The 18,726-nt window shown below is 49.3% G+C and overlaps 1 protein-coding gene and 1 pseudogene across 1 annotated transcript; one reads left to right on the top strand and one right to left on the bottom strand.

Annotated features, from left to right (window-relative positions):
- Window positions 1-270: 270 nt before the first annotated feature.
- LOC120928811 lies at window positions 271-4,023 on the bottom strand. Its single transcript, XM_040339822.1, has 2 exons — window positions 3,885-4,023; window positions 271-1,284 (listed from the first exon to the last, which is right to left on the bottom strand). Exon 2 carries the CDS (start codon window positions 1,112-1,114, stop codon window positions 302-304), a length of 813 nt encoding a protein of 270 aa, XP_040195756.1. The 5' UTR covers window positions 1,115-1,284; window positions 3,885-4,023; the 3' UTR covers window positions 271-301.
- Window positions 4,024-13,317: 9,294 nt separating this feature from the next.
- On the top strand, window positions 13,318-13,446 carry LOC120929985 (annotated as a pseudogene).
- Window positions 13,447-18,726: the final 5,280 nt, after the last annotated feature.

Genomic DNA, 18,726 nt, shown 5'->3' with positions numbered 1-18,726 from the left:
AAACGTGCCCATTTGTGTACCTCCGGCACAACTCTGCTCCATAACATCCCGGGGACCCCCAACCACCGTACCCTCGCCTCCTGTCTCGAAATCCCCAGTTGCCGACCGGTCGGGCGCGCCTCCGCCCGTTTTTCCCCCCGAACCACGTAAGAGTGGCCCAAAATCCAGACCAACAAAGGTCCAGTACCTGAAAGACAGTAAACAACAACAATAACTAACACATCCCCCAATACAGCGACCCCACGTTTCAAAACAGTCATCTAACTCATTTCCCCTTATCCCAACAACATCTCCCAATCCCTCAACGCAAATTTGCCACCAGCTGCGGCCTAACATATGAACGAAACCTCCTCGATTCCCACCTTCCTATCCTCTTTATTGCGTCCTCCCCTAGTCCATTCCTTGCCGCCTCCGTAGCAGCCCCAATCCTAAATGAATGAGCCGAGAACTCCCCTGCAACCAGGCCCAATTCCCCCAGACACTTCCTAAACACCGCCACAAACTGATATCTCGACAGCGGGGCCCCATTTTCGTGTACCAAAAAGGTGCCCCCAACCGCCGGGCGGATGTCCATATATTTCCGGACCAGCCCCACTGGGCAAAGTTCCGATCCTTCGATCGGGAACACCTGGACCGCTCTGCCCTTGCCACTCTGGTCCGTTTTGGACCTTCTGAGCCACAACGTGACCCCCTCCGGGGCCCAACTAACGTCCGATGCCCCCATGCCCCCTTGGACGATTTTCGACGGGCTCACCAGCTCGCCTATCCTAAAAGCCCCGAAAAATGCCAGCGCGAATGCCGCGCGAAACAATGTAACTTCAAAAACGGACGAACCCACTGTGCCCATCCTATCCATCAACCCTTTTAAAATGTCGAAAGACACAGGGCGGCGCGTGTCCAGCCGCCGCCCTTGCTTCCTGTACCCTTTCAGAGCCTGGTGCACCCAGAAATCCTTTGTAAAATCTGGCAACCCCTGCCACTTGAATAAAAACGCCAAACCGGCCAACTTCTTATCCAATACCGACTGAGACACTCCTGCCTCGATATTTCTGGACAAAAAGTACCACACCAACGTCCTCACCTCCGGTCCCGAGAGGTGCACCTCAGATTCCATTACCAAGCTACTCCATTCTACCCATACTTTTTCATAGGCCGCCCAAGTACCCGCACTCACCGATTTTTTAATCCAGGTGGAGATGATTCCAATGGAATCTGCCACAGCCACTCCGGACAGGGGACCCCTCGCTCCTCTGCTTCCGGCACCAACTCCCGGAACCTGTCCCACTGGAACCGAGACAAAGCATCAGCCACGACATTTTCAACCCCCGGTAAATGCACCGCATAAACAAACACATTCAGCTGCAGACACCGCAGTACCAAGTGTCTCAGGAGCCGAATCACTGGGGGAGAGGACGCGGTCACGCGATTTATCACCTGCACGACCCCCAGGTTATCCCCATGGAAGCGCACCTTCCGATCCCGGAAAGACGTGCCCCACAACTCAACCGCCAGCACCACTGGAAACAGCTCCAGCAGCACCAAATTTTTTGTAAAACCCGCAGCCAGCCAGGACTGAGGCCAGGGGCCCGCACTCCACTGTCCTTGAAAAAAGGCCCCAAAGCCTGATCCCCCGGCCGCGTCTGTGTACAGCTCTAGGTCAAAATTGCTGACCGGGCCAGACATCCACAAGGCCCTACCGTTAAAGGCCTCTAAAAAAGAGTGCCAGACCCACAGGTCCTCCCTGTGCTCCTTCACCAGCCTTACATAGTGGTTAGGCAAACTAACCCCTGCCGTGCTGGCCGACAGACGCCGACAAAAAATTCTCCCCATCGGGAGGATCCTGCAGGCAAAGTTGAGCTTCCCCAAGAGCGACTGCAGCGCTCTCAGTTGTACTTTACGCATGCCAATCATCCCCCTGACCTCCGCCTTGAGGCCCTCCAACTTGTCCGCCGGCAGCCTGCATTCCATAGCCTCGGAATCGATGACTATGCCCAAGAACTGAATGACCGACCTAGGCCCCTCCGTTTTGTCGGGCGCCAGTGGCACCCCAAAACGCTCCGCTATGTGCTCCAGCGTGGCCAACAAAACCGCGCAAACCTTTGACCCCGCCGGTCCAATGCAGAGAAAGTCATCCAGATAATGGATAACCGAATCCACCCCCGCCACGTCTCGTACCACCCATTCCAAGAAAGAACTGAACTGTTCGAATAATGCGCAGGACACTGAGCAACCCATGGGCAGGCACTTGTCCACATAGAATTCGCCCTCCCAGTGACACCCCAACAACCGAAAGCTGTCCGGGTGCACCGGCAACAGCCGGAAAGCCGCATCGATGTCCGACTTGGCCATCAACGCCCCCCGGCCGTACCGCCTAACCCAACTCACCGCCGCGTCGAATGAAGTGTAGCACACTGAACAATCCTCCGCATTAATCGCATCGTTCACCGACACCCCTTTTGGGAAGGAGAGGTGGTGTATGAGCCTGAACTTGTTTGGTTCTTTCTTCGGTACCACCCCCAACGGGGAAACCACCAGGCCTGCTAACGGAGGGGACTCAAACGGGCCACCCATTCGGCCCAACCCGACCTCCTTACGCAGCTTCTCGGAAACCACTTCCGAGTGTTGCATAGCTGAACGTAAATTTTTGGACATTGGCGGAATCACGGTCAAATTAGCAGGGATACGAAAACCAACTGTAAAACCCTCCTCCAGGAGCTGGGCAGCCGCCCTGTCCGGATACCTACCGAGAAACGGCAGCATCCTTTTCACCATCACCGGCGTGCTCCCTCTTGCCTGAAGGATCTCCGGAACGGCCCTTGCCCTGCTTGAAGCAGCGGGAAGAGGGGTGATTACCCCCACACCCGGAGCATTCATGCTTGTACCGGCACGACCCACCGAATTTGCAGTTTCCTTCGTTAAACTGCCAACAAACCCCCTTTTTCTTTCCGGCCGACTGTCCCAGGGAAGAGGCCCCGCCGGCCCCCCCCTGAAAAAACGGAGCCGACGTCCTCGGAGCCGTCATAAGCCGCATCCAAAGGCTAATGTCCTTCGCGTCCCACCGAATGTCCGGCCTAATCGCCCGGCGTTGCCTAAATTGCTCGTCATAACGAAGCCAACCCGTTCCCCCATAACAACGATAGGCCTCGCTAATCGCCTCCTGGTAGCTGAAGAGCGCCAAACAGTGTTCGGGGTTCTTCTCGCCAATCACGCTGGCCAAAATAGAATAAGCCTGCGACCAATTCGCAAACGTGCGAGGTATGAGCCGATACCTCCGCTTTTCCTCGTCCTCCTTTTTGGAGTCCTCTGGCTTCACCCTGTCCAAGTTGAATTTCTCCAACGGTAACAAAGCGAATATCTCCACATATTCGCTCTTCCAGATTTTTCCCGAACCTCTTGTTTCAAATGTGCCCCCAGCGGCGCATCATAACAAGTGTACACTTGCCCCTTTGCTTCATCCGCTAACCGCACCAAATCCCGCTTCTTGCCTGTGGCCCCTGCCGGCTCGGCAGTCCCTGCCGGCTGCGCCGCCGGTCCTGATCCCAAGCCACCCCCGTTCGCCTCCTTCTCAGTCGCCACTACCGCCGTTGGGGCAGCTGCCGCAGCCGCCGCAGCCCCCCCTCCCGGCCCCCAAGCCGCAGTCGGGCCCGCGGGGGCTCTGTCCCCCCCTTTTAGCTGGCTAACCAACGCCTCTAGCCCCGACAAAAATCTTTGCAACCCCGCATCCACCCCAGGATTCCCCACCTGTGCGTCCGTAACCTGGGAAGATGTCGCACTGCCCCCAGACACCGCAGGCACCACCGACCTATCCCGGGCCACCCCCACCCGGCCCCCAACAATCACATCATCACACCGTGAATTTGAAACAAATGTGGAAAAGGACTTACCGGGCTGCGTGGAAGCAATCCCATCAGCCGATCGTCTGGAATCCCTCGCTGTAGGCACCGTCCTGGGCACGACCTCCTCCTCCGAACCGGACAGCTCCCCATCCGACTGGTCCTCGCACAACCCCTCTTCCCCCGATGACCCCCCGGGCAGCTCGGTCCCGGCGGCCGAAGGCCCAGGGCCGGATTCGCTCTCCCTGCGGGCCCTGGACCCGTTAGCGGATTTTGCCGGCGCTTTCCTGCCAGGCGTAACTCTGCTGCGGTCTTCCTCTTGCCTTCTCCCCCTCGCCGTCTGGGCCTCCTGCAAGTGGCTAGCCGTAGCAGTTGAGGGGCTAGCCACCGTAATCTGGGATCCCTCTCGCCGAGGCCTGCTCACCGGGCCCGTCTCCACCTGCTCCACACGTCGGGCGGGCACGGCCGCCGCACCTGAGCCCCCCGGCCGTCCCCCCCTCTGTCCTAGGGTGCTTCTGGTCCCCCCTGCCGGGCCCTCAATGACCCCTGTAGCCGCCGCCGCCGCGCGTTTTGCGGGGGGGGCCCGATGGGGCCCTGTTCCTGCCGCCTTCCGACCGTACCTGGCAAGGGGATGTGCTGGGTGAATACCTGCGGGGGGGGCGCGACGAGCGCGACCGCGCGGTCCCCCGACCCGTGTGACTGGGCCCCGATGGCGCTGCTTCCCCACCGCTCTGAACAGTGTCCTGGCCCGTGTGACTAGGCCCCGACGCCGCCGCGCCATTAGCCGCCCCGCTCTGAGGGAGAAGTGCCCCCAGCTGACGCTGCAGCCATTCCTCCCCCCGCACCGCTGCTTCTGCCCTGAGCTGTGTAAACAGGGCCTCAATCCCTGCCATCTCGCCGCCCCTACCTGTGTCCCAACGATCGCTGGCAAAAATTATGCTGTTGCAGGCTGTACAGACCTTGCAACTTTGCTCCCCCACGCCTGTCTGCCCGGGAAAAAGGATGGTGGGAGATAGATATAATCTCCCCTCCCACCGCTCCTGCTCCTCCTCCCCCCCAGCTACCAGGGTTCTGTTAACCCTGTCATGGCCGGCCCTACGCTGACTTGCAGTTGGGCTCCGTGCCTCACTCCATGCAATTAGTTTCATAATTTCCAAAATTCCACCAGTTATAAAAGCACCCAAGCCGGTGACAATACACTGGGCTAGATCTCAGAAGAAGCTCCATTCGGAACTCTTCAAATCTACCTTGGGAAACCGAATCAAAACTATTCATCCTCAGTTAACAGCCTCAGATACACTGGATGCCATAAATGCAGCTCTGCTACAATCAGCCGACTTAGTAGCACCGAAACGCAAAGTCCGCATCCGGAAAAAAAAGTCTGGCTGGTTCAACAACCAGCTGTCCCTACTGAAGCAAGAGCGCAGAAGGGCGGAAGCCGCCTGGAAAAGAAGCCCTTCAGAAGATCACCTCATCATCTACAAGGCAATAACAACACAATATCATAAAGAAATCTTCAAAGCCAAGAAACATCATTTTTCTATGACGATTAACAGCGCCATGAACCGCCCCCGAGAACTCTTCAAGATGGTCACCCAGACCATGAATCCGGGATGTCTTGAAGTCCCCAATTCAGACACCCAAGAGTTCTGTAATGAACTATCGGATTTCTTCATCGACAAAATCGAAAGAATCCGGGTAAGTATTCTGCAAAATAATACCCCCCTCAGCCCCCTCTTCAATCAACTACAAAACACCAACAGAAACCTTCTACAATCAACTAAGTTCACTCTGGAACCCATCTCCATCGATACCACCAAAAATATCATTGGTGCGTTGCGGAACAGCACAGCACCCAATGACATCATTCCCACCAAGCTGCTGAAGGAATGCGCCGACATTCTGGCGCCTCCCATCACACAGCTTATAAATCAGTCATTTAAGGAAGGCATAGTGCCATCCCTGCTGAAAGAGGGCACAATCCAGCCCATCTTGAAAAAACCTAACTTGGATCCCAAGGACCCAACTCACCGCCGCCCCATAACAGGCCTAAATATTCTCTCCAAGATAATGGAGAAAATAGTGGTACAACAGCTGCAACAGCATCTGGATACCCACAATCTACTCGATCCATTTCAATCAGGTTTCCGTCCCGGACACGGGACAGAAACGGCCTTACTCAAAATATGGGACGATGCCCTCGAGGCCGCAGACGAGGGAGAATCCTGTCTCCTGGTTCTGCTGGACCTAAGCGCAGCCTTTGACACAGTAGACCACAAAATGTTACTGATGCGACTGGCCGAGGTAGCCAGAATCGCAGAAGGTGATTTACCATGGTTTTCCTCCTTTCTTGAAAACCGATCACAAACAGTGAAACTGGGATCTTTCACGTCGGAAAAACGCACGGTGCCATGTGGAGTCCCCCAAGGATCCCCCCTGTCACCGGTACTGTTCAACATCTATCTTCGCCCTCTCTTTGATATTATCAGTAGCCAAGAACTACTCTATCACTCTTATGCAGACGATACGCAATTGTATTTTCGCATCTGCAACAAAAAGGATCATCATCTCAGTTTAGAGAAATGTCTCTCTTCAATAGAAAACTGGATGACCAATAGCCATCTTAAACTCAACAGTTCCAAAACAGAACTTCTTATGTTTCACGCCAGCCGAAAGAGTCAACTGGCAACAACCTGGACACCGCCGCCCATTCTGGGCCAAATCATTACCCCTAGCTCCAAAGTCAAAAGTCTAGGAGTCATTTTTGACACCTTCATGACAATGGACGCACAAATAGGGTCAGTAGTCAGCGGATCGCACCATTTGTTGCGCCTACTACGCAGACTTATTCCATTTATCCCCAAAGAAGACGTAGCAGTCGTGGTGGGAACAATCGTGAATTCCAGACTGGACTATGCAAATGCCCTTTACCTCGGGCTCCCAAAGTACCAAATCGCTCGTCTGCAAGTCGTACAGAATACGGCCGCCAGACTGGTGACTGGGAAAAGGACATGGGAATCAATCTCACCTTTGCTGAGAACCCTTCACTGGCTGCCAGTAAAAGACAGAATTGTATTTAAAGCACTCTGCCTGACACATAAGTGCATCCATGGGAAGGCTCCGCAATATCTTTGCGACAAGATAGAACCTCACAATTCTAATCGCGTTCTGCGATCCACTGACCAAAATCTGGTCAAGGTGCCAAAAACCAAATACAAGTCCAAAGGAGAAAGAAGGTTTGCTTTTCAAGGTCCGAGACTATGGAACGCTTTACCAACCAGCGTTCGGTTGGAGGAAAACCACCTGACTTTCAGAAGACAGATTAAAACTCTGCTCTTTTGATGTTATGAGACACGAAACATCAAGCGCCCAGAGGCGATTCAGTTCGCATGTGCCGCGCTATATAAGTTTTTCATTCATTCATTCATTCACACAGTAAGAGCGACTTAGCTCAAGTGTAAAGTAACAAAATAGTCGCAGTCACACCAACTGCCTTTAGTTGCTATTAAGCAGCACACACGCAGTAATAGCGACTGCGGTCAAATGCGATTTAACAGCACGCACGCAGTGACACCGACTGCCTTTAGTTGCTATTAAGCAGCACGCACGCAGTAATAGCGACTGCGGTCAAATGCGATTTTACAGCACGCACGCAGTGACACCAACTGCCTTTAGTTGCTATTAAACAGCACGCACGCAGTAATAGCGACTGCGGTCAAATGCGATTTAACAGCACGCACACAGTGACACCAACTGCCTTTAGTTGCTATTAAGCAGCACGCACGCAGTAATAGCGACTGCGGTCAAATGCGATTTAACAGCACGCACGCAGTGACACCAACTGCCTTTAGTTGCTATTAATCAGCACGCACGCAGTAATAGCGACTGCGTTTCTGTGCAATTCAATAGCCCAGTTGCATTAACAGCGACTGCGCTTCTGTCCAAATAAATTGCACACGTGCAGTAACAGGTAATGCGTCTGTGTGTGCAATTAACTAGCACACGTTCAATAACACAGAATAATAATTTTAAAGTAAATCCCTAATGCAGGCAATAAAAAACGTTAGAGCACTGCATGTAGAACAATCTCCTGCCTGACAGATACTAATAGATAAACTAGATGAGCTGTACAGTTTATAAATATATTGACAACGCCTAAGGATGTTAATATATTCTCTACAAACTGTACTTTTAACTATACTTTCTACTCTATCTATCTATCTATCTATCTATCTATCTATCTATCTATCTATCTATCTGGTTAAGACACTGTGTCTCTATCTCTCTATCTCTCTCTGTCTGACTGACTGATCTTCTCTAGAACCGCCAACACACTACACTAGGCAGCCGTGCAGGCTGCCTTTTATAGTGGGGGGCGTGTACTAATCCCCCTGAGCCATAATTGGCCAAAGCCCCCTGGCTTTGGCCAATTATGGCTCTTCGTTTTTTGAGCGCTGTGATTGGCCAAGCATGCGGGACATACAGCATTCTTGGCCAATCATCAGCGCTCAACGCCCCAGTGAATTATGGGACGTTTTGCGTCATTCGCATTTGGCGCGAACGACCCGTTTTGTTCGATTTTCGACGAACAATCGAACGACCGATGTTCGATTCGAACATACGTTCGAATCGAACGCGGAGCTCATCCCTACGTGCAGGGCCGTCTTTAATATGGTTTGGGCCCTGGGCAAACATTTTTTTTGGGCCCCCCTCCAGCTTATTTTGGGCCTGGCTGGTTCACATGTATGTTTTGGCGGCCCTCATTTGTATAGGCACAGCAGCCCATTGATTTGAATGGGCTGCCATGCCTTCGTTTCCTGCAGAAAAAAGGTGCATTCAGCATTTTAAAAATACAGTTGCCTTGAAATCCATTCTGCTTTTGCACCATGCTACTTACCTGCAGTTCTTGCGCACACAAACGCACTGTGTTTTTAAAAGCGTGACCTAAACGTCTAAAAATGCAGAAAGTTTGACAGTGCGGGAACTGCAGATAAGTCACAGCAGACAGCAGAATGGACAGACAGTGCTGTATTTCAGTGCTTGATGGGCATAGGCGTGCCGTGTGTGCAGCCTATTACATGAGGCATGCGCTTTTCTTTGCAGGAAACACAGGCATTGTCGGCCCATTCAAATGAATGGGCTGCTGTGCCTGCGCAAATGTGGGCCGCCAAAACACATACATGTGAACCAGCCAGGCCCAAAATAAGCCCATCAAGCAGTTAAATACAGACAGTAATGCCATGTGCTCTGAGGCCTTACTCAGCCTGGACTGCAGGTCTGGTCTGTGATTTAAAGAGTTCCTCTATTTTACACATGGCATGGCATGGGGTCCCATGGTGCTAAAGCAGAATGGACAGGCGGTGCTGTGACCCCCATGCCATGCCATGTGTAAAATAGAGGAACTTTTTAAAACACTGACCAGACCTGCAGTGAATCATCAAATATTATAAAGACTTTGGGCACACTCTACAGAAAACTTCTATTTACAATATATAGATTAGCAAACAGTGACATACCTTGAGGAGCAGGACATGAAGAAGTCAGCCTCGGGAAGAGCAAACTGGGGATGTTATAAAATCACATTCTAATTCACTTTTATATACAAGCAGCACCCAGTGGCAGGAAGGCAGAAGTGCACGTCTAAAGGGAAGCCAGGGGTGCTGTACATTTTTTAAACACTGGGAAGGGAAGCAGTACTGTCACTGGCTGCCTGCCGCTGATGATTTTCAGCCTGATTTGTGGGCAGCACAGGGGCTTAACGGGCGACAGGGCCGCCATCAGGAATTATGGGGCCACTTACACAGCTTCAGGCATGGGCCCCCTGGAGCAGAGAACCGGGATGGGGGGGTGCTGCCGCCTGAAATTGAGAAGCAGGGGGGGGCTGCCGCGAATTTAGAAGCGGGGGACCCTTTACAAAAAAAGAAAGAAAGAAAGAAATAAAGAAAAATATATATAAAAAAAGGGGTGTAGCCATCCGGGGCCCTGGGGACCTCTGGGCCCTTTAATAAAAAGAAAAAAAGAAATAAAAAATATATATAAGGAATATATTTTAAAAAGAGGGTTGCCATCTGGGGCCCTGGGGACCTCTGGGCCCTTTAATAATGTTTTTTTAATAAAAATAAATTACAAAAAAAATAGGGTTGCCATTCAGGACCTCTGGGCCCTTTAATAAAAAATAAAAAAATATATATAAAAAATAAACATTTATAAAAAAAAGGGGGGTTGCCATCCAGGGCCCTGGGGACCTCTGGGCCCTTTAATAAAAAAAAATATATATAAAGAAAAATAAAAAAATAAACATTTATAAAAAAAATAAAGGGTGTTTGCCACATGGGGCCCTGGGGACCTCTGAGCCCTTTAATAAAAAAAAAAAAAAAATATATATATATATATATATATATATATATATATATATATATATATATATATATATATATATATATGTTTTTTTATAAAAAAAAGGGGGGGTTGCCATCCGGGGCCCTGGGGACCTCTGGGTCCTTTAATAATAATAATAATAATAATAATAACATTTATATAATATATAAAAATAAAAGAAATAAAGAAATATATAAAAAAATATTTTTTTTATAAAAAAAAGGGGGTTGTCATCCGGGGCCCTGGGGAACTACGGGCCCCTGGGGACCCCCAGACCTCTAAAAAAAATTGTCCCTTTAATAAAAAATAAAATAAAAATATATTAAAAAAAATTGTCCCTTTAATAAAAAATAAAATAAAAATATATTAAAAAAAATTGTCCCTTTAATAAAAAATAAAAATATATTAAAAAAAAATATTTTTTTTATTTAAAAATAAATAAAAAAAGGGGGATTGCCATCTGGGGCCCTGTGGGCCTCCGGGCCCCTGGGGACCTCCGAACCCCTAAAAAAAAAAAAAAAAAAAAAAAAATTTTTTTTTTTTTTTTTTTTAAAGGGGGTTGCTTTGGGCCCCCAACAGTGACAGGGCCCAGGGCACCTGCCCCATTTGCCCTGCGGTAAAGACGGCCCTGCCTACGTGTCATCATCATTTGCATTTCACCTCCTTAATGAGAATAATAACTGTTTAACATAAAGACATTTAAGAGATGTCAACGTAAACGGTTTACTTGTATTTTCCAAATCTATGGTTATTCAATATTTATTAAACTAATCAATATACAAATTGGTCAAAGTAAACCCTCAAATCTATATAATAATGTATTTATTTTATTAATACCTTGTTAGTTGCAGGGTCCATTACGTAAAACCACACGTTTTCCAAAGGGCAGGTGAAATTGAATGTTTCAAAATTTCGCAATCAATTTCGCATTCGCATTAGCGAAATTTCTCAAAAAAATTTTTTTGATAAAATATCACGAATATTCGATTTTAGCGAATATTTCACAAATATTCGGCTATATATTCGTGATATATCGCGAAATCGAATATGGCGTATTCCACTCAACACTAATATCGATCAGGTAGTGTAAGGCTTAGGGTTAGGGTTACAGATAGGGTTAGGGTAACAAATAGGGTTAGGGTTACAGATAGGGTTAGGGTTAGGATTAGGGTAACAGATAGGGTTAGGTTAGGGTTACGGTTACAGACAGGTTTAGGGTTAGAGATAGGGTTAAGGTTAGGGTTACAGATAGGGTTAGGGTTAGGATTACAGATAGGGTTAGGGTAACAGGGTTAGGGTAACAAATAGGGTTAGGGTTACAGATAGGGTTAGGGTAACAGATAGGGTAGGGTTAGGGTTACAGACAGGTTTAGGGTTACAGAAATGGTTAGGGTTAGGGTAACAGATAGGGTTAGGGTAACAAATAGGGTTAGGGTTACAGATAGGGTTAGGGTTAAGGTAACAGATAGGGTTAGGGTTACAGATAGGGTTAGGGTTAGGGTTACAGATAGGGTTAGGGTAACAGATAGGGTTAGGGTAACAGATAGGGTTAGGGTTACAGATAGGGTTAGGGTTAGAGTAACAGATAGGGTTAGGATTACAGATAGGGTTAGGGTAACAGATAGGGTTAGGGTAGGGTTAGGGTTACAGACAGGTTTAGAGTTACAGATAGGGTTAGGGTTAGGGTTACAGTCTGTAACCCTAACCCTAACCCTATCTGTAACCCTAACCCTATCTGTAACCCTAACCCTGCCTGTAATAGGGTTAAAATGACGTAGTTGTCACAGAGTCCGTTTTTAATCCTTAAAGGGCATAAATGATGTTATATCGATCAGGTAGTGTAAGGCTTAGGGTTAGGGTTACAGATAGGGTTAGGGTAACAGATAGGGTTAGGGTTAGGGTAACAAATAGGGTTAGGGTTACAGATAGGGTTAGGGTAACAGATAGGGTTACAGATAGGGTTAGGGTTACAGACAGGTTTAGGGTTACAGATAGGGTTAGGGTTACATATAGGGTTAGGGTTATGGTAACAAATAGGGTTAGGGTAACAGATAGGGTTAGGGTTAGGGTAACAAATAGGGTTAGGGTTACAGATAGGGTTAGGGTTACATATAGGGTTAGGGTTAGGGTTACAGATAGGGTTAGGGTAACAGATAGGGTTAGGGTTAGGGTAACAGATAGGGTTAGGGTTAGGGTAACAAATAGGGTTAGGGTTACAGATAGGGTTAGGGTAACAGATAGGGGTAGGGTTAGGGTTACAGACAGGTTTAGGGTTACAGATAGGGTTAGGGTAACAGATAGGGTTAGGGTTTGGGTAACAAATAGGGTTAGGGTTACAGATAGGGTTAGGGTAACAAATGGGTTAGGGTTACAGATAGGGTTAGGGTAACAGATAGGGTTAGGGTTACAGACAGGTTTAGGGTTACAGATAGGGTTAGGGTTAGGGTAACAGATAGGGTTAGGGTTACAGATAGCAAACAGGCGTGGAATGGAGCAGGTTACATCATTGCTTAAATATGACCACTATGATGTTACTACTATCTCGGGTGTCAGTGGTTGCTAAGAAAGCATCAGTTGCTTGCACCAGACTTCATGACTTAATTTCAAGATTGGGTATGGCTAAGGACGAGCTCAGCGTTTGAACATTTATCAGATCACCAAACGTTTAGGGCAAGACAGTGAAGTCAGTGGTTGGTAAGGACACGTCAGGTGCAAGCAGCTGCTGCTACCATAACAACCATTGACAGTCGGAAATTGTCATATTCATACATGCCGGATGCCCTAAACGTTCCACAATCAGGTGAACGTCCTAACACTTAGCTTGTAGGCAGGTATCCTATTGCAGTTTAGTTAGGTGCTGTCCCAGCTGGGAAGATTAGAGGTAATTATGTTTCCCAGGTTTTTCTTGGAGGGCTTCTTGGGTCCGACCCTCTGGTCCTGTGTGAAGGGACAGGGGTCTGGATCCCAAGCTGAGAGTTGGGATACCCTACAAGCTCATCCCTAGCCATAACCAAGCATGGGTCCGTCTCAGTAAACAAAGTCATGAGGTCTGGATGGATTTTCACAGCAATCTCCATGATTGTCTCCAGAAGTTGATCAGGTGTCCCTCGCTTCTCGGCCTTTTGGCTAAGATCAAGTGTAGTATCTGTTTTTATCAGTTGCCAGTAGATGGTGCTATGCTGACTGTCCCCAGTACCCGGCGAGGGGGAAAGGGATGGCAGTTGGCGGACGCTAAGCCTGCTGGCGCACTGCACTTTTAGTGTGATGAGTAAGGTGCTGGTCCTCGCACCGGCTCTGAAAGTGGGAGTGGGTGGACATGGACTTCTGGCTAAGTTCGCCTGCTCTCATGGGATCTCCCTTCGGGGGAGCCTCACCGAGGAGGGTTCTGTTTCGGCAGTCCCTCCGAGGATGTTGGGTCCTTGTGGTTTCGGCTGCTTGGACCATGTTGGGTCCATGTGGCTTTGGCTGCATGAACCACAGACTACTCTTTTCCCTGCCAGGAGCCTAACGCCCCGGGGGATCAGAGCCGGGCCAATTGACGATGCACCCCGTCACAGTTTTTTGTTTCACTCTTTATGTGTGTGAACATTTTTCCTGCACCGGGTGAAGTTTTTGGGTTGTGTTTTGCACGCCACAGGCTTTTCAATAGAAAAAAGGTGTCCCTTGCAAGTACCGAAACACATACATTAACCTGCTATGTTCGTACAACAGCCGGATGGTACAAACATAGCAAATCGTCATTGCAGGTTGCTTGATGATCACTGTGATCTTCTACAGTTTCTTCATAGGTATTATGTCATACATTGGGGGTTACCAAATATACTTGAGTATAAGCCGGCCCGAATATAAGCCAAGGCACCTAATTTTACCACAAAAAACTGGGAAAATGTATTGACTCGAGTATAAGCCTAGGGGGCCAGATTCTCAAAGGCGATACGACGGTGTATCTCCAGATACACCGTCGTATCTCTGTTTCTGAGCCCGGGTATCTATGCAAGTGATTCTTAGAATAATTTACGCATAGATACGGCGTAGATCCGACTGGCGTAAGTCACTTACACTGTCGGATCTTAGATGTAATTCCACGCTGGCCGCTAGATGGCGTTTACGACGATTTCTCATTTGTCTATGCAAATGAGCCTGATACGCCGATTCCCGAACGTTTTTGCGCCGCCTCGTCGTCGTTTACGTAGTTTCCGTAAGCGTAAACTTACCCCTGCTATATAAAGGATACGTTTACGAAGGTCCGTCGTATGCCATGTTAAGTATGGCGTCGGGACAGCGTCGTCTTTTTCCGTCGTTTTACTAAGTCGTTCGCGAATAGGGCTTGACGTAAATGACGCTCACGTCGGCTTCAATGACGTTTTCCGTCGTGAGCTGGAGCATGCGCACTGGGCTATTTTTATGGCCGGCGCATGCGCAGTTCGATCGGCGCGGGGGCGCGCTTAATTTAAATACAAGCCGCCCCCTTTGAATTACGCGGCCTTACGCCGGGCCATTTACACTACGCCGCCGCAAATTACGGAGCAAGTGCTTTGAGAATACGGCACTTGCTCCAGTAAATTGCGGCGACGTGGTGTAAATGGCTTACGCTACGCCGCCGTGGATTCTACGAGAATCTGGCCCAGGGTGTCCATCTGCATGCCTCACTGTGCCTCACTTTGCCGCACTGTGTCCATGCCGCACTGTGCCCATGCCGCACTGTGTCCATGCCTCACTGAGTTCATGACTAGACTGACGTTTAACATGGGAGTCTATGGAAGGGGTTCCCGGGTTTGAAAAATCGGTGCTCCCCAGCCGTAGGTCCCCTAGGCAACAAACTTGTAGAGGAGAAATGGGGATATGTGTGCCAAGATCTGGGTCCAGGGAACCTACGACCGGCCGGTACCGTGTCCCCAAAGTCACCTGAGAAATTACCGTTTAACCACTTGAGACCCACGCTATTGACAAAAGACGTCAACAGCGCGGCTCTCAAGTGCCAAGTGGATGTCTTTGGACGTCTTTTTAAAAGCATTACCCGTGCGCGCCACTGGGTGGCGCGCAGCGGGTAAACACTGTCCCGGCGAATCGCTGAAGAGCCGATGCGTGTACCTGGCGGCCGCGATGTCCGCCGGGTACACGTGATCGGCGGTGACACAGCAGGGACGTGGAGCTCTGTGTGTAAACACAGAGCTCCACGTGCTGTCAGAGGAGAGGAGACCGATCTGTGTCCCTTGTACATAGGGACACAGCATCGGTCACCTCCCCCAGTCAGTCCCCCTTCACACACAGTTAGAACACACCCAGGGAATACATTTAACCCCTTCCTCACCCCCTAGTGTTAACCCCTTTCCTGCCAGTCACATTTATACAGTAATTAGTGCATTTTTATAGCACTGATCGCTGTATAAATGTGAATGGTCCCAAATTTGTGTCAAAAGTGTCCGATATGTCCGCCGCAATATCGCAGTCCCAATAAAAATCGCAGATCGTCGCCATTACTAGTAAAAAAAAAAATCATAATTCTGTCCCCTATTTTGTAGGCGCTATAACTTTTGCGCAAACCAGTCGCTTATTGCGATTTTTTTAGAAAAATACGTAGAAAAATACGTATCGGCCTTAACTGAGAAAATTAAAAAAAAAAAAAAATGGGATATTTATTATAGCAACAAGTAAAAAATATATATTTTTTTTTAAATTGTCGCTCTTTTTTTGTTTATAGCGCAAAAATAAAAACCGCAGAGGTGATCAAATACCACCAAAATAAAGCTCTATTTGTGGGGAAAAAAGGACGTCAATTTTGTTTGGGAGCCACGTCGCACGACCGTGCATTGTCAGTTAAAGCGATGCAGTGCCGGAAGCTGAAATTTCGCCTGGGCACGAAGGGGGTTTATGTGCCCAGTAAGCAAGTGGTTAACATGGGAGTCTATAGAAGGGGTGCCCGTCTTTGAAAAATAGGTCCCCCGGATAACAAACTTTGCACACTTGTAGAGGAAGAGTGAGGCTACAAGTGTGCCAAGTTTGGGGTCCAGGGGACCTACGGCCGGCCGGTACCGGGTCCCCAAAGTCCGGGAGATCAGGCGCAAAAAGGTGACTGGAGTATAAGCCGAGGGAGGCACTTTCAGCACAAAAAAATGTGCTGAAAAACTCGGCTTATACTCGAGTATATACGGTATTTACTAAAGTCAAATCCACTTTGCACTGCAAGTGCACTTGGAAGTGCAGTCGCTGTAGATCTAAGGGGGACATGCAAGGAAAATAAAAAGCAGCATTTTTGCTTGTAAATGATTGGATGATAAATTCAGCAGAGCTTCCCCTCATTTCAGATCTTCTCCTGAGATCTACAGCGACTGCGCTTCCAAGTGCACTTGTAGTGCAAAGTGGATTTGACTTTAGTAAATCAACCCCCTTGTATGTACCTTTGTATCTCTCTCATTCATCCCATTGCATTGCTATTGTATCTTCTCACCTGCCCATAGCAGCTAATCACTCAGAACAGTCAAAACAGTCGATGCATATCTGGAGGTGACCTCAGCGACATGCAGTTATAGCGTGCCTGCCATCACCCTTAGCTAGACCGGGCACTGGAGGGTGCGTAACGGAAGCTGCTCAGTCAAGGTCGGGGTAGGCAGTTGATAGCTGGCTGCAGAAGGGCGCTCGCTGGGTCGTGGGTGGCGTATCGCGGTGTGAGCGGTGCATTGTGGGCTGGGAGGGACGGCTGACCTCGCTGTGAGCAGCAGGTGGCCATCATGTCTAATCTATTCGCTGCCTGGAGAACAAGGACAAGCGTGGAGCAGCGACAATATCTGCCGGCGCTGGTGGGGATTAGCACGCATGGAGGAGCATAAGTCTCTTTATATACATATCCGGAGACAATTCTTCATCCACCAGACTTAAAGGTGAACTCCGGCCTTCCCTTCAGTCTTGCACATGTAGCGCCTGTGTACTTTCTGTACAGGTGCTATTTTAAATTTAAAGGGGGGTGAGAGAGTTAGTTAGCTCTCATCCATTTGATTTGGCTAAATTGGGCCTCTGCTTTAGCTGGGCTGTGCTGTGGGTCCATTCTGTTGTTTCCGGGGTGTGATACCACCCCGGGGCGACGGGTGGCAGCAGTGGAGTCCAGGCTAGGGTGCTTCTTGCCAACAGCCAATAGGGAGGGTTTTTCCCTCGCGGGGCATGCTGAGGGAGGGTACTTCTGGAGTCGTCTTCTGGCTCTGGTGCCGGGTGTGGCGCCCACCTTCGGGGTGACCACACATCGCGGCCCCCGGCGAGATGGCCTACCAGGCCACACTACAATGTGTATTAGAAGCAGCAAGTCAGAAAGAGCCCCGCCTCACTTCCTGACATTTCTAGCGCTTTCCTTCCCAGCCTGAGTGTCCCTGGCCCGCCACTTTCATTCATTGGATTTCAGTTCTTTCAATCATTAAGGTTCAGCATCACATGCAGGTGTTACCTGCAGTAGTCTGCATGCAAATGCAGCCTGCCTAGGAATGCTTACTCATCCAGACGCCTCCAACATCGTCCCCTCCATGACAGCACTGTATATAGAACTTATTATAGGAAACAGTATTCTTACCTGCTTCTGAGCTGGAGTTAATGAGAAAGGCAATTCCAGCACATTTAGTAAAGAGAGGGCTGAGTGGGTGGGTCTAGATGGTCAACACACCCCCCAAAAATATATTGTAATTATAAGTGGTGTCTGGTGGACTGAATCTCCCACTAGCTTCCCCCATCTCTTGGGAACTCCAGCAGAGATCTCCTTGACTTAGCCCCGTGTTCCCACCCACAAGGTAGTTTTGGGTGGTTCCACCCACCAGCTCCTCCTGTTACATTTTCTATAATACAAGAGGGTGGGTCTGAAAGGTCAACTCACCCCCCCAAGAAAATATTTCAGTGATAGGTTGTGTCTGGTGGACTGAATGACCCACTAGCTTCCCCCATCTCTTGGGAACTCCAGCAGAGATCTCCTTGACTTAGTCCCGTGTTCCCACCCACAAGGTAGTTTTGGGTGGTTCCACCCACCAGCTCCTCCTGTTACATTTTCTATAATACAAGAGGGTGGGTCTGAAAGGTCAACACACCCCCCCAAAAAAATATTTCAGTGATAGGTTGTGTCTGATGGACTGAATGACCCACTAGCATCCTCCGTCTCTTGGGAACTCCAGCAAAGATCTCCTTGGCTTAGCCCCGTGTTCCCACCCACAAGGGAGTGTAGCGCCTGGTTACTTTCCGGAACCGGTGCTATGTTAAATTTAGAGGGGGTCAGAGAGTTAGTCGACTCTGACCGAGTTGATTTGTCCAAATTTGGGTCTCTGTCTCAGCTTTGGCTGTGCTGTGGGCTCATTCTGTCATTCTTGGGGTGTTGATTACACCCCAGGTTGACAGGTGGCAGCAGTGGAGTCGAGGATTGGGTGCTCTTACCCAGCAGCCTATCAGGAGGGTTTGGCCTCGCTGTGCATGTTAGGGGAGAGTATTTATGGGACAGACGCCATTGGGCTGGGTCCTTCTTCGTGTGTGGTGCCCAGCTTCAGGGTGA

This window comes from Rana temporaria, chromosome 2 (genome assembly GCF_905171775.1).
Source record: "Rana temporaria chromosome 2, aRanTem1.1, whole genome shotgun sequence".
Taxonomy (NCBI): Eukaryota; Metazoa; Chordata; class Amphibia; order Anura; family Ranidae; genus Rana; species Rana temporaria.
The sequence above is the reverse complement of the archived record's forward strand: the minus strand, read 5'-3'. Positions and strand labels throughout refer to the sequence as shown.